Below are 15,682 nucleotides of genomic sequence, written 5' to 3'. Positions count from 1 at the left end.
ATAGGATAATCACCAAAGATACCAAAAATTAATAATAATAAACCGTGTGAAAACCAGGAGTGAATAAAGAGTGGGGTCACTCCAGGGTAGTGTTGTGTAAATGTCACTCAAATCAGCCTAGTCACTCACTACATTCATTCTAATTCAAATTCAGACATTCTCATTCATACATTCATCATTTTCCCAAAATGTTTCTTTCTGAACGTGTGTGTAAACAAAAATAAACAGAAATTCTTCAGGGGTGGTCTGCTGTCTACCAGAACCAAAAATCACCCATTACTGATGTTGGTGAGGATACATAACATGACATAATCATTACAATCAGATCATTATAAATACCAGCAGGTAAAAAACACAATAACAAATGCAGTGGCTATAAGCACATGTACATGTGAATTGGTAATCCAAAAAACTCTCTTCTTGTCCAGTAAATGATCCAAAAAAGTGTTTAGGACTCAACAGCAGGGGAGGAACTCCATATCTGAAAAGGGAACAGATCAGGGTAAGGAGTAAGTAATGCCCTGTATATTCATTCTCTACTCAATAGAAAGACATGAACATTAGAGTTTGACCCAGTTACTAAATAGTGGTCGACAGGTGATAAACTGTCTGAACTGGCAATTCTATCACCAAGTGTGGTCTAAAAGGAACATGAAAACGGTAACACTCGATAGGCCTCAGCACATACAATCTGGCAGTACTGTAGAGCGTGGACGGAAACCACTGTTCAAAGTACTACCTAGAGCGGGAATAGGTAAGTGAAAACCTCTTTAAACGACACTATTGTACAGCATGGTACTCAATATGCTACATTACTCAAGATACTTCCCAAAGCAGAAGTAAGTAGAGAAACACAACTGTTAACGGTGCATATTTGCATTACGGTACTAAATATTTTCGCATCAAAATCGTCACTTACATCAGAAAATGGAGCTTCACAAAAGGAGTGCAGAAAAAGTCGTCCGAGTTGTCACTTATTGCCCACGCCGTACAGTTCTTGACTAACTCCATTTCTTTCCACATTCCCGGCCACCAGTAACTCTCCCTCACTCTCCTCTTTGTGTGATTTCTTCCTAGATGGCCTTGTGTGCTATATCAGTAATTTTCTTCCTTAATGAAACAGGTGGAATAATCCGGTCACCCCTAATCACACATGTGGCATCCTCTGAAATCTCGCTCTTAATCTGTACATAATCTTTCAAAATGTGGTCAAAATGTTTCTATGCTTCTTGTATCGCTTGGCACAATAGACCTTGCTCCATATCTTCTGCAGATGCCCTGTCCCATTGTTCTCTCCTTATACTAGGCTCAATGTGTGCAATAAAGCATTCTGTATGCATCTCATCACCACACCTCCTCTTGTCCACCATCGTCCCAAGGCAGTCTAGAGAAACAATCTGCAACTATATTAGACTTGCCAGGCATATACACAACTTTCACATTGAATTGCATCACATCTAAAATCCATCTGCAAATCCTGGGGGATACTAACTGTGGGCTCTTGGAATTTAACACATAAATCAACGGTTTGTGATCCGTCTTTAGCACTATTAGAAGACCCCAAATAAAGCCTCTGAAATGTTTGAGAATCCACCTTACTCCAAGGGCCTCTTCTTATATAGTGGAATAATTTTGTTCTGCACTCTTCAAAACTCGTGAGGCGAAAGTGACTGGCACTGTATTGCCTTCTTGAATTTGTTCCAAAACACCACCCAAACCAACATTGCTGGCTTCAACCGAAAATTATGTTGTGGGCTGTACAATTGAAATATTTTTATGTTGATGCACTATTAATTCTCTTCTTAATACCCTCTAGTTCCTCTTGGCATGCCTCTGACCATACAAATCTTATTGATTTTTTCATGAGCTCTCTCATGTGCATTGTTTTGTCTGTGAAATGTCGTATGAACTTTGAATAGTATTCAGCTAGTCCCAGGAAGCTGCGTAACTGGTCCTTGTTTGACGGGACAGGCATGTTCGATATGGTTTCCACCAGACTTCTCTTTGGGCTGATCCCCTCCGAATTTATGATGTGGCCTAAATATGTTACTTCTCTCGTCTTGATTCTGCACTTGTTGATGTTTAGGGTGACACCTTTCTCCGTATGACTTGTAATACCCCTAAATGTTTGGCGTTGTGTTCCTCTTCGGACATAGCCCCAATTAGTACATCGTCTTGAAAATAGTATACACCCTCTAGACCTCTGAAAAGATGTTGCATCAATCTTTTGAAAACTGCTGCGGCTGATTGCCAAACCAAAAGGCATTCTCCTATACCATTCACCTATACCTGAAGGCTCCCAGCGGAGTAACAAATGATGTTAAATGTTTTGATTCCTCATCCTGGACCACCTGATGGTACGCTGATGATAAATCAAGGGTTGTAAAATATTTGGCAGGCTTCATGGTTGTCAACAACCCTCCAATATTAGGTAATGGATGCCTGGCAATCCATATTCTTGCATTCAAATCCTATAAATTGACATACATTCTTATAGAATTGTTGGGTTTTCGCACAATCAATATTGGGGATAGCCACTCAGAACATTCAATAGGCTCAATGATATTTTGGATTAAAGTAAACCAAGGGCTCTTTTCTTTTTAACTGGTCTGCTTGGTGACTCCTCTATTGTTGTCTCTTTCTATTGAGTTATTGGTCCTATTCTTGTTGCGTTTCAAGAGAGTACAATGGCGAAAAGCCAAATATTGCTCCAAAAGATAAGTCTAATAATACTCTATGAGATCACGCACCAATAAAATTCGGTTTACAGAAATTCATCAATTCTTTTTGTAATGCGTCTCTTGTACCTATTGGGATGGTTCTCACCTTGTGCGCAACCGATTTGGCTCCTCTCTTCAAAACAATCCTGTATTTGAAACCCTTTAGCATCCCTTTGCTGTCATTAAATACTTGAGGAAAACTCTTAGCCAAGCTCTCATTTGTGTTATAACTCACAGTTGACACGCTTAGTATGGGAATACTTTCTCCAGGGTGTATTTTTATTTGTAGGGCTGCTTGTTCCCACCAGCCTACTACTGAAGAACCATTCTTTGCCACATATAACTTGCAGTAAGTCTCTCTTCCTTCAAAACTTAAATGAACCCACTTGTAACCAATGATATTGATAGGACACTTGCCATATCCTGTGGCTCTAACATTAGTGATATCTAATTCCTCACAATGGCCATTTAGTTCTTTAATAAAAGTTGTCAAATCTATGATAGTCTACGGTGAACCAGTGTCCACCATCACTTGCAATGGTACTTTGGTTATGCACATGTATACCCATGGGCCTTTTCTTTCGCTTGGAGTGATTGTTGAGATTTGAATGTCCTCTTGTTCACCACTCACAATAGACAACAAGCTACCTAGGCCACCAATTTCTTCAAGAGCTTTGATGCTTGTACCTGTAAGATAATTGGTTTCCTCATGCATACTATTATGTGAATACAAACACATTCTTCCTCTTCCTCTCCCATTCCTACAAACTTTTCCAAAATGTCCAATGTTGCTGCATCTAAAGCATTCAGCCAAGAATGCTGGGCAGTCCCAATCAGCATTTATGTGTTTGCCTCGACCACACTTGTATCATCACCCTTGCATCCTGTTCAATGTCTCTCACTCTCTCCTGGATTTTATTCTTGAATTTGCTGTGGACATCTTTCTTATCAAAGCCACTAATGCTTCTTCACTATTCTCATCTTTTTACGCTTGCACACTTTTGATTTCTGTGGTATCTTGTTTACTTTGTACAACCCTCATGACTCATTCTCCTAAGTCCATAGTTCTTGCTATCTCTCTCGCTTGTTCTAATGTTGGGTCTTTTGCTTGCCATAGTCTTTGTGGGATGGTGGGATCTGCCATGTGTAACACTAGTCGATCTCTTAAATACTCCTCCGCAACACCTGTAAACCTGCACGTAGACATCAATCCCCTTAATAGTGCCATATAAGTGTCAACAGATTCTCCTTTATTTTGTTTCCGGGACAAGAAATGATAGCTCTCAATTACCACATTTGTTTTATTCCCGAAATGTCTGGATAACTTGTGGAGGGCATTCTCATAACGTCTGCTGCTGCTAATGCTAGCAGAGTCACCTGACCCCTCATCAACATTGCTTTGGTCAGGCAGGGTGCAAAAAATCCTAAGCACTTCAGCCCCTACACAGTTTAACAATGTGGCCTCCTTCAAGTCATCATTGAATTTTGTGCCACCAATTGCTCTCGGGTATACTTGGAAGGTATCCACCCATTGTTCCCAGGGGGTGGTGGGATTTCCCAAGTTTGCCAAGAATGAGCATGGGGATGGAGTATTTTGCATGGTTCTGTTATTATTTGCCCACCGTTACCTTTGCAATGTATGTCTGGTGCACGCTTTAACTTTAATTGCTGATTGTCTCATATTTTGCAAGCATTTGTTGTATGTGTTCCCTTGTTGTGCACCAAGTATTACTGTTCTGTCGACACATGCCGGATGAACAACTTGTTTTTGTTTTTTTTCAGTTGTTCGCCTGTTCCTTCCTATCTAGATGTCCACCGGCTCCAGCTAGGCGGCATTGCTGACTTGTCTTGTTTTCCCTATATTTTTATTTTGTCGAAGTTTAGTAACGTTGGAGAGATGGGTCAGAGATTCTGTTATGTTGCTAAGGAAACGCTCTGTGGGCCAGCTAAATGGCTGTTAAGCCAGTGACATTTGTGTGGTCCTATACTCTGAGCTTGAGTAAAGCGTTGCATGCGTGCGCCGCTTTTGAAAGACACTTTGCTTTGCTGGCGCTACGTCTTTTTCTCGTAATTCCCTTTATATCAGCGATATCTCTCTTGAGCTATTCTCCCCCCACCGGTACCTGAGTTATGGGGCGCTGCTGTGGCCTGTAGGGGTTGGGAATGCCGTGGTTCCCTGTACGCCTGTACAACACCCTTACTGAATAGAGCCCCAGGTGGGTGCGCTCTCCGTAACAGCAGCCAATACACTCCTGACACTGCTCTCGAACTCCTGAGTGTTTGAGAACAGCGTCAGGACTACTTCACAACACCCCCGCACATCTTCAGTCGGGCCTGGCAGCCAGTCTAGCCCTTTCTTAATGTGGCGTGAAATGTATTCTGGGTATCCATGATATACATGCCAACCCTCCTGATTTAGGCGGGAGACTCCCGACTTTTCAGTGAAAAATATAGCTATTTTTCACATTTTCTCGCCTATAATCATTCTAGCCCCAATGCATTCCTATGGGGAAATTTGCATCTCCCGATTTCCATGACAAAATCTCCCTCCCAGGTGCTCGGAATGTTGGCACGTATGCCATGAGCGCCAGGGGACCACTACGGTGGTGATAGTGCGGTGGTGATAGTTCGTGGTATAAATATCCTTTAACATTAACATGATCAACTAACTAAGTATGACATGTGTTATTATTACTTTCCTAGTCTTGCATTTTGGGACAGCCAGTCTAGCCCTTTCTTACTGTGGCATGACTTTTGTTCTGGGCATGCTGTCCGAGACAGCAGTGTTGTTGTATGTTCTATGTCCCATTGTTGCAGGGCGGGGGTACGGAGTCATCATATCGGGGGCAACGATTGTGTGCCAGTTGAGCATTCATTTTCTAGGATGCATCTGGGAGGAAAACTAGGACGCCTTTTTTCGTGGCACACGCCCCCTTCTCCCTACCTGCCACTCTTGCAATGCTGGAAACTCCCTATGCCATCTGTCTGACATCCAGCATCATACCCCCAGCCAGCTTTTGGTTTCAGCACCAGGTCAGCTCAGGCAGCATCAACCTCATGCCCTTCTCACAGTGCAGTGACGCTGCTCACCTGATTGTCAATCAGGCTCTAGGGGCGGGGCTTCCCGACGGGCGGCCGAGCTCATTGCTAGGAAATGGGGGAGGGAGGGTGTAGAAACTATTTACCATATATGGACGGAAAATAAAACCCTCTCAAAAATGAACATCCACTCCTAGGAACAACTGAATTTCATCACGTGTTGCGTCCAATTCAACACGCACGTTGCCAGCACCGCTGGCCGGTCTGGAAGCTGTCAATTGCCCAACCCTCAGCCCCACAGTGGTACGGCCCGGGACTCCTGTGCTGTTGCTCTCGGCGGAACTGGCTGCCGTGTCACGGTTTTTTGGTGTGACGTAGCAGGGTCTGCTGCCAGTTCGGGCAGAGCGCGGACAGGCTCCTCTGCCATCCGGCAGTTATTATTTATTTTTATGTTTTTGTTTTAAACCCAAACTTCAGCCACACCACCTTCCTATCACGCCCCGGCAGCAGCGAGTACCAGCGGCCGCGGAGAGAGCAGGGGACCAATGTCAACCCCGGCCAGACGGCGGCTCATGCGAGACTTCAAGAGGTAAAGGAGAAAGGGCCTTGGGTTTTCCAGTGCGTTCATTTTGAATGTACCAGGAAGCCGGTCTCCGGCGGCGCTGCGATATCCGTGTTCTCTGTGCTCTGTTCTCAGGCTGATTTTACGGCGATAGCGTAGCGGCGCCGTGCGATTGCTTATACTGGTGTGTCAGGCACACGTAGTGTACGCAAGGGGTGGTTGCGCTGCGCACTGAACGCTGTGGGTGTTTTACCCTAAATTCGGTCTGAAACCGGTTAGAGAAATGGTTTGGTATAATCATGTATACTCTGTCCCTTTAGACTGCAGGAGGACCCCCCTGCTGGGGTGAGCGGAGCCCCTTCGGAGAACAATATTATGGTGTGGAACGCTGTCATCTTCGGGTAAGAATCTGCCTACGCTCACCTCAAGATATTTGCATGTTCCCCTGGTCGTACTTCACTGCCACATCCCATTCTTGTACAAAACTGTCTTTTTATCCCTCCCTTTGAACGTATTATGCCCTTGTACTTAACTATCCATTACTTACTGTTCTTAATCACACCTGTCGCTGCTGTAATTGAAGGTTTCCTCTCTCATTAAAAAAGCCAATCAAACACGATTGGCCACTAGTCTAGCCGAGTCCAAGTCAGGTAAAGCCCCCTCTCATGCCCTTGAATTGACCAGATCGTCACCGGATTAAACTATATCCTCGCATTCTTCTTGGAACATACCCCCATCTCCAGGACCACACACCCCACCTATCAGCGAACACAAGACACAGCTATCACCATTTGGAAAAGCCCCACTCCTCTTTATGCCTTGCCTTCTTCAAGGACAACCTTGCTGCTCTCTCTACTGGCTTGGATGCTGCCAAGCAGTGTCACTTTTTTTTAAATTTACATGGGGTGGGGCCCATATGGCACAACCTTGTGATCATGGTAAGTGACCTATGAGTAAGTGACATATGAGTGTTATGAGAAGGTAATGGCATGGTAAGCGACCTATGAGTGTTATGAGAAGTGACATCATAGGCACATGCCTGTGGGTGGCACTTTGGCCAGGCATTGTTTTTAATTAGTTGCCTTTTCTTCCTCAATGATGCCCTTTCTGCTGGCTTGGATGCTGCCATGCAGGCTGGCCACTCTTGACTTTACTGACGGCAGGGATCTTATCACACAACCTTTGACCAATGTAATGTCTTGGTAAGTGTTACCACATCGTGTAGCACCATGGGCAAATATGTGGTGATGCAGACTAGGCCTTGTTTTTTAATGACTGTGTGCTTTTCATCACAACTAAAAAGATTGAAGGTTTTAAATTAAAAACAACCACTACAATTTCTCAATGCAACCTTGCATACAAAGTGTCCTTTGTATTTGTTTATTGTTCGTATTGCGCACCAAACCCTGAGGTAACTGGGTGCTTGAAAAACGTAGAGGTTAAATACATAATGAGCCAGGCAAGTTACAATCAAGTGGGACCCTGGTTACAGGTGGGTCAGATAACGGGAGATAATTTATAGTAGTATAACTAATCAAGAGATAATGAACAGTTGCATAAATAGACAGTGGTCAGATAATGTAGTGATGGCATCTTAGTGAGGAGGCTTGTTGCTCAGACCATTTATTATTCTGGCTTTAAAGATGAGGAAGGAGGGTTCCTGTCTAAGAGGGATGGGAATAGAGTTCCATCGTTTGGCAGCTTGAAGCTGGCTCCTCTGGCTATTTTTAGATTGAATCTTGGTACCACCAGCTTGTGGGAGTGAGATGATCTGGTAGTACGTGTGGGTTGGTGTTTACAAATTTTGTCGGCAAGGTATTTCGGCGGGCTGAGTTTGTGAGGCATTTGTACGTAATGGCCAGGGTGCGTAGTGTGATTCTGTGAGGGATGGGCAGCCAGTTGGCATTATGTCTGTGATTGGATATACGGCAGTATCTGGGAAGACTAAGTGCTGCTCTCAGAGAGTTATTCTGGAGTACCTGGAGTCTATTTAGATTGTGTTCAGAAGAACCAAGGAATAATGTGTTGCAGTAGTCAAGTTTAGATAGAGCAAGTGCTCTAGCTAACATTAGGCAGCTGCTTGTAGATACATTTGCATCTGTAGATCAGTTTATTAGTGTAGGCCGTGGGAGATGCCACACTGCTGCCCTGTTTTTTAAGAGAAAGAGTTGAATCGAGGTAGACCCCCAGTGTTTTTATCTCTTTAGAAACGTTGATTATATTACTGTCAATGACAAAAGAGGAGTATCTGGTATTCACACATGCCTGAGTACCCACGATCATTAACTTGTCTAATCGTCATTGAGGCAAAGACTGTTGGTGGCCATGCAGGCTTGGATTTCGAGATAAATTATTGTTTAGCAGTTTGGAATCGTGGTCGTAACAGCCAGTGAGGGGGATGAGGACTTGAGTGTCATCTGCATAGTTGGTGTAGATGACACCCAAGTTCTGTAGGGTATTTTGTAGAGATTTGGGGCCTGACGGTATTTTATTACCGCCGAAAAATAACTTAGCAATAATCACTCCTCGTATTCAGATTGGGCCCTGTACAACAATAATACAGTGGACATGCATTATTTCAGCACCCAGACATGCGTGGTTGGTATGAGTGGTTGGTGGTATTTTGGTGAGCATAATTCCCTTGTTTTATTTGTGGCCCCAATGTCCAGAATCCCTTATCGTTGCTTAGAAATTTTCGTGTAATCACTAGAGAGACCTCAGACCTACATTTTAGGAATACCACATTTTCAGTGTTAGTGTTAGTGTGCCACCATGGGCGATCTCACTCACTTATTTACGACAGAGAGCTATATGTGGTAACTTTGTGGTAATTTCCACTACCTTATATACGGTAGGGAACTATGTTCAGAGAGTCCCTCTTCCCGTTGGCTCATGTACCTCCAACGAGCTATGCTACAAACAATCACAACTGTTCATACTGAATCTGACATGCACACATCTGTCTTAAAATGACCATTGCATTGTTTAAAAATCTCCCCACATCATCAGCATTGTAATGGTAAATAGTAAACACACCATCCGTCTGCTTTCAAATATCTTTCTGTATTATAAAAGTTGCATTTAAACACAATCTCATTCTTTACAGAAATAAATACAATAGCACAGTAACAGCTTTGTCTATGACACACTGCAAAGAGAGTGGCGGGGAACAGAACTCAAATTGCAACATTAGCATTTGATTAAGGCATGCACAGGAATCCTACACTGACTGCATATTCTCGTACACACTCAGCTCCCACACTTCTGTAATTACCTTATCTCTTTAGTTGTTCTCTTTCTGAATGTGGCTGCCTTGAAGATTAACCCCAGTGAAAACGAACGCTTTTCGTTCTCAAACCGGGGTTATTATCTGGAATCCTCAGCTTCTGCAGATAGGAATGCCTCAGCCAGGGGAAAGGTCCTTCTTCCAGCTCTGCCAAATCTTGACTGACTTTCCTCTTCCTCAAACTCCCCCCAGCAAAAACCTGATCACTCCCTCTAGCATGATACTTGCTATGACGCTGCTCCAATCAGAATTAATCACGCCATCTCCTCCTTCTCTACACAATGGCTCATTTTTATAGTAATACTTTGTAACCAACTGATTTCCTGTCCTTTCGAGCCCATTTGCTTCCTGTAGTTATGTGGACAGGGCAGCAGAGAGAACAGAAAAAAAAAATGGATGTGCGTTTAAAAGTTCACTTTCAGAATAGGCCTAATTCTGCAGTGGAGACACATTTTTATTAGTGGATTATGTTTCATTAGTCAGGTTAGTTATAAGTTATGTTAGTTGTTATTTTCAAATGTGTCTCTCGCACCATAGGCATTTCAGGTGAAAAATAGTGTGCATTTTTAAATGAGCACGTGTGCTTTTAACTGTAAGAATAGATTTGCATCTTATATGTTAAAATCGTTTTTGACTGAATAGCCTGTCTTTTCCTGTTAATCTGGTAACACATATAGCAATGCACCGCACCTTTGTGGTGGTGCTGCAAAAAAAAAAAAAAATTGCTACCTGTGTAGTAGTGCTGTACTCTGTGCTGTAACACGCCAAATATCCTTACAGTTCCCAGACAGTCGAAGAGTAGCTTTGTAAATATATTGTATAGTGTGGGTGGCACACAAGATCCCTGAGGGACATTACACAGTATCAGTGTGGGGTCTGCTGAGGCCGAAGGGGAGAAGACTCTGGTGGTCTGATTTGATAGGAAGGATTTAACCCAGCTGGAAGCGTTGGTGGAGAATGCTGCCACTATGTTAAGGTGCTTGGTGAGAATTTGGTGGTTGACTAGGTCGAAGGCCGCAGATTAAGTCGAGGAGTAGGAGGATTGCTAATTTACCTTTTTGTCCTTCGCCTCATCCATTTGGATCTTTGGATCTAGGAGGGCTGTCTCAGTTCCATGTCTCGGTCTGAAGCCTGATTGTCTAAGTCCTAGGCGTTCATTCTCCTCTAGGTGCTTCTGAATTTGCAGATAAGCCACCCAATCCATGATTTTTAGAAGCAACGGGATGGTGGTAATGGGCCTATATTTTGGGTCGTGTGTTATTAAAAAAAAAAATCATAACCCAAGCTTTCTTGAGGTTGTTTAGGTACCTGATTGGCAGAGAATGAAGAATTTTATCAGTGTGGTGATGAAGGGGGCTAGGATTTTTGCTCCCTCCTTAATGATGGTGGCTGGGCAGAGATCCCCTTGGCAGTGGAATGGTTTTAGACTTTTTATGATGTTTTCAACTTCCTTTGAAGTTACTTGTGAGAAGGTGAAGGGAGTGCAAAGATGAGGGGTTTTCACTGGGTCAGGGGCATACTGGGAGCCGGTTGCAAGGCTTGCATTTTTAGCTTTGATCTTATTTTGGAGTAGATTGTTTTTATCTGCGAGGGCTTGCTGGATTTTTGTACACCACTCTGCGTCTTTGTTGTCCTTGGCAGGAGCCAGACACGTTTGCAACTTGCTGGTCCCCTTCTGTAACGGGGCAGATGGGATACAAAAAAAAGTGGTATGGAAGGCTGCTAAGAGCAATGGTAGCAGTTGTGATTCAGTCAGTCTTGCATCCTTCACTTTTGTAGTGGAGAGGCTACCTTCATGGATGACGTTTTGCTGTTAATTTTTTATTTTAATCCATTTTATACTTCAGAATGAGATCTCGTATCCACTTCTATTTTTCACCTATCAAGTAGGTAAACCCACAGGAAGCTTTCATATTATTTGTAAAGTACCGCAATTGATAGAGGCACCTGTTTCAGCATTATGTGTGTCACAGGTTTATATCATGGGTGCACAGGCAAATTATTTAATCCTGAGGGTGACCCAATGAATCAAGTCTAGCTGGCTCACACGCTTCTGTCAGGGCAGGGACTGGCAAGAAGTGTTGTCCCCTGCCAATCAAAAGTGAGAGCACCAGCTGGTAACCACATGTCCTGGAGGGTGGGAGAACTAAGCAATATGTGGAATGTAGATTCACTCGGGATTAGGCAAACATCCCCCATGCCTAAAACAAGTTTCTCTGCCTGTGCCACATACTCAAACTGGGTAGCTGATGAAGTCCTCATGGCCAGTGCCTGTAGACTGGTAGGAGTGATAAGCTTAAGGCTCTGGAAAGCCACCTTGAAAACAAACATTGTAGTATTTAACATACCTTTCTTTTCTGTTAGGAAGGTACCCTGAGCAGCAAACGAGTTAAGGGAACATTCAGCATTTTCTTTAAAATATTAAAATATGTATGAGTGTCATTCACATGTCACAGAATCGCTTCTAGATGATCATATTTTGTGCAGCCAAAGAAAATAAGATCCTTTTAGGAAGATTGATTTTCCCAGGGTCACATAGATTGGAAGCCGAGCTGTGAGCCCGGGTGTTTTGGTTTCACAGTTTGTAAATTTGTGAGCTTCACACTGCAGATTTTCCTGTTGCATAATTTGTTGGCCTAGGCAAAGAATGAATGTTGGCAAAGTTCTGGATTTTTGATTTGAAACATTCTTATACAGAATTTGTAGTTTTATTTTACCGGTATAAAACACAGTACCACGTATCAAAATGCAATCCAATTAGAGCCTAAAGCCAGAGACGCCTAGAACGTGTCCTCTTGAGATGTTAACAACATGCATGTGTGGCGCTATCTGTCTTTAGTCTGTATTTCAAACAGTGCATCTTACTGATATAGATATGTTCATAAAATGTGTATTGCCTTCAACCATACAGGAAGCTAAATCACTTGCTTTTTTTAGTTTTGGAAAATAGGGTTTTACTTTTATTTAAAACCTATTCTCCCAAAAGAAAATAAATGCATGTGCTCATTCGTGCATGCATCATTCACAATTCCGTCTTTTTATGTGATGGCATATTTATTCACAGAATTGCATTCCATTAGGAGACAAAATATATGCAATAAGCCGAAAACGTTCACCAAAAAAACGGAGTTATCAAGGATTAACATTGTAATTTATTTCTTTCTGCTGGCCAGGTCATTCTTTATTTAACTTCTCCCACTGTGTTACTCTTTCCCAGAGAATTGTAATTGCTAAAGAAAAGAAAATATGACGCCTATTTGTTTCTGATATTCTATTTCTTTCTCGTGATAAGACACCTGTATTTCATTTCTTTGGTGTGACACTAATATCCAGTATTTTCCTTTTTGTTTTTGGAATTTGAGTTATTTGTTTCAAAAAATTCTTTCTGGCACCATGTGTTGGTGTAATTTAGTCTTGATTATTTTCAGAAGTTGGCATGCCATTATTTTTATTTGTTTTTTTAATGGAAAAAACCCCAAACCGGGTCAGGAGTGAGGGGTATATATGTCTCTATCAACCATACCACTATGGGCCTAATTCACAAAAGTGTTTTAAAATGGCAAAACCCCATTGGAAAATGCTCTGTGAATAAGGGCCTTAGTTCGCCAGTGACCTTTTTCCACAAGTTAAGAATTGCATTGCATCACCTTACCATATGTATTTTATTGGGTTCTTTATATAGCGCTCTTTCCCCACTTGTGTGGCCTCGATGTGCTTTTTCCTCGGTTGAACGCCCTTGGTGACGTAGTCGATGTTGTTGGAAATCCTGCAGAGTGCTGCTTAGGAGATGCATGTGTGCATGTTGCTGTTCTAGGACTTGGGTGGCTGGCAAGACTTGACTAAGCAGCCCAACAGAGGTCAGACCCTTGGTTGGGTGCTGTTGAGGGTTAGAGATAGATTGCTATGGTTGAAGAGTCTTATGTGCGGCCAGCTATACCAGCTATACCGTTCCTTTCGGGTGGTGGTCGCTGTATGCTAGTGGCAGGGGTGGGGGTGTTGAGGGTACGTCGGGTGTTTCAGTCTGGATGGCTATGTGTGCACTAGACCGGATGTGCTTGGCCATAGCCGTATTCTATCGTGCATGGATGCTTGGCCGTGCCTGCGGCCTGTGTCCACACTAGTGGTATGAAGATGTACGTACCGAAGGTTGCTCGGCTGGGGCAATATATTTCCAGATCTAGAATTGAGACTCCTATACTAACGGAGCTAGCTTTCATATTGTAGCAGGTATCCACATATATTAAACCGAGCTGTAGGCTACACATAGATTTGAGAATCCTGTTTAGCGGGAGAAAGGCTTATGTTTCACAGTGCAGTAGGTTTAGGCATATGGTAAACAAAGATGGAGGCAGCGCCTAGATCAGAGAATCCTGTACAGTGGGAAGAGGGGTTTAGGTATTATAGTGCAGCATGTTTAATCTTAAAGTAAACCAAGATGGAGGCTACACCTATAATTCGGAATCCTGTATAATGTGCAAGAAACCTAGGTCTCAAAATGCAGTACGTCTCATCATATAGTAAACGGGAAGGAGGATAAACCTAGATTCGAGAATCCTGCATGGTGGGCCTAGGGGGGGGGGTGTCGCCTAGGGTTCACGGTGCCGTAGGCTTCAGCCTATGCTGCAGAAATTGAGGTTTTGTTGTACCTAGATTAGGGAATACCTTAGTAGTGGGAAGTTGCTGGTGTTGAGGGCTTCCTTGAGTGAGCGATGCAGGTTAAGAGTGGCAGTGAATTACTTGGTGATGGGAGTGTGCTACCCTGGGTTACTTATTTCATTGTTAGTCGTCTCTCATGTGGGCCGGCGGGCACAGTGAGAATGTTGTGAGTGTTGTGAGAGTGCCACAGCGAAAGCTGCTGGCTTACCTGGACTGCTTATCTGTTGGGAGTGTTGTTGTGGGTGGGTTGATGGTGAATCGGGTGTGCCACAACGAAAGCTGCTGGCTTACCTGGAGTACCAGTCGGCTGGGAGTGTTGCTGAGCAATATATGGTGGTGTTAGGTGAAACGGCTGCAAGAGCTGCCGGCCCCTGAGTTGTGATATGTGGGGGCGTTTATTGGTGGTGTATTCACGGCGAGCAGTGGATTAGGAGAGTATTGGGGAGAGCCAGGTTTTAAGGGCCTTTCAGGTAGTTTTCCGTGTTGCGTATGTGTAGCGGTAGGGAATCCCAGATGATTGGTGCAAGGACAGAGAGTGAGGAACCCGATGGACCTGTGGGGAGGGTGGGGGTCACTAGGCGAAATGCAGTGTGAGATTTGAGATTCCTGGAAGATTGTTAGGGGACAATCTTGTCATGGAGGAAGTCGGGGCCGGTGTTGTGTACTGCCCGATGGGTAATACACATGGCTTTGAAGGTGATGCTTCGAGCAATGGGGAGCCCGTGGAGGTCTCTCGGGGTAGGGCTAATGTGTTCTCTGGAGGGCAGGTTAATGAGCAGGCATACTGCAGCATTTTGTATTCTTTGAGTTTCTTTAGTTAGGATGTAGAGGCAATTTGCGTGTTCTATGCGGGAAAGGATGATGAGTTGACGGCCGAGAAATGATGGGGGTTTGTGAGGTAGGGGAAAATTCGCCTGAGGATATGTAGGTGGAAGAAACCGGTTTTGGATAAGCTGGTGGTGTGTTAGGTGAGGGATAAATCTGAGTCAAATTCGCATCCAAGATTTTTAACCACATTGGAAGGTGTGGGTGCTTGTCCTAGTGATTTGGGCTATGGAATTGGTTTGGGGATGAGTGATGTTTTCCCGCAGACTAGGATTTCAGTTTTCACAGGGTTGAGGATGAGGTGGTTGGTCGTCATCCAGTGATTGTCAGAGATGCCCAATGGCAAGTCCGGGCTGGCAGAGCCATCGGAGTTAGCAATTTTTTTTTAATTATTATTTTTTTTTTAATATAAATAAAGTTGAGGGTGACCTGGGTATCGTCTGCATAGTTGTAGCAGGTAAGGTTGTACGAGAGGATGATTGCGGGAATGGGTTGTATGTAGAAATTCAAGATTACCGGTGACATGTAGGCTCCTTGGGGGACACCCTTACAAAATGGACGTGGTATGTGTGAACTGGTCGAGGTGCATGATTT

The 15,682-nt window shown here is 43.5% G+C and overlaps 1 protein-coding gene across 1 annotated transcript in view; it reads left to right on the top strand.

The window, feature by feature from the left end:
• The first annotated feature begins 5,808 nt into the window (after positions 1-5,808).
• UBE2A (ubiquitin conjugating enzyme E2 A) overlaps positions 5,809-15,682 on the top strand; it is a 297,203-nt gene continuing 287,329 nt past the window's right edge. The window contains exons 1-2 of the mRNA XM_069612709.1: positions 5,809-6,348; positions 6,642-6,722. Of these exons, the coding sequence (XP_069468810.1) occupies positions 6,305-6,348; positions 6,642-6,722 (125 nt within the window). The 5' untranslated portion in view covers positions 5,809-6,304. The remainder of the gene's footprint in view (positions 6,349-6,641; positions 6,723-15,682) is intronic.

The sequence above is a fragment of the Ambystoma mexicanum genome, chromosome 5p, assembly GCF_040938575.1.
Source record: "Ambystoma mexicanum isolate Mex_15411 chromosome 5p, UKY_AmexF1_1, whole genome shotgun sequence".
In the NCBI taxonomy this organism is placed as follows: Eukaryota; Metazoa; Chordata; class Amphibia; order Caudata; family Ambystomatidae; genus Ambystoma; species Ambystoma mexicanum.
This window is presented reverse-complemented; position numbering and strand designations above follow the sequence as displayed.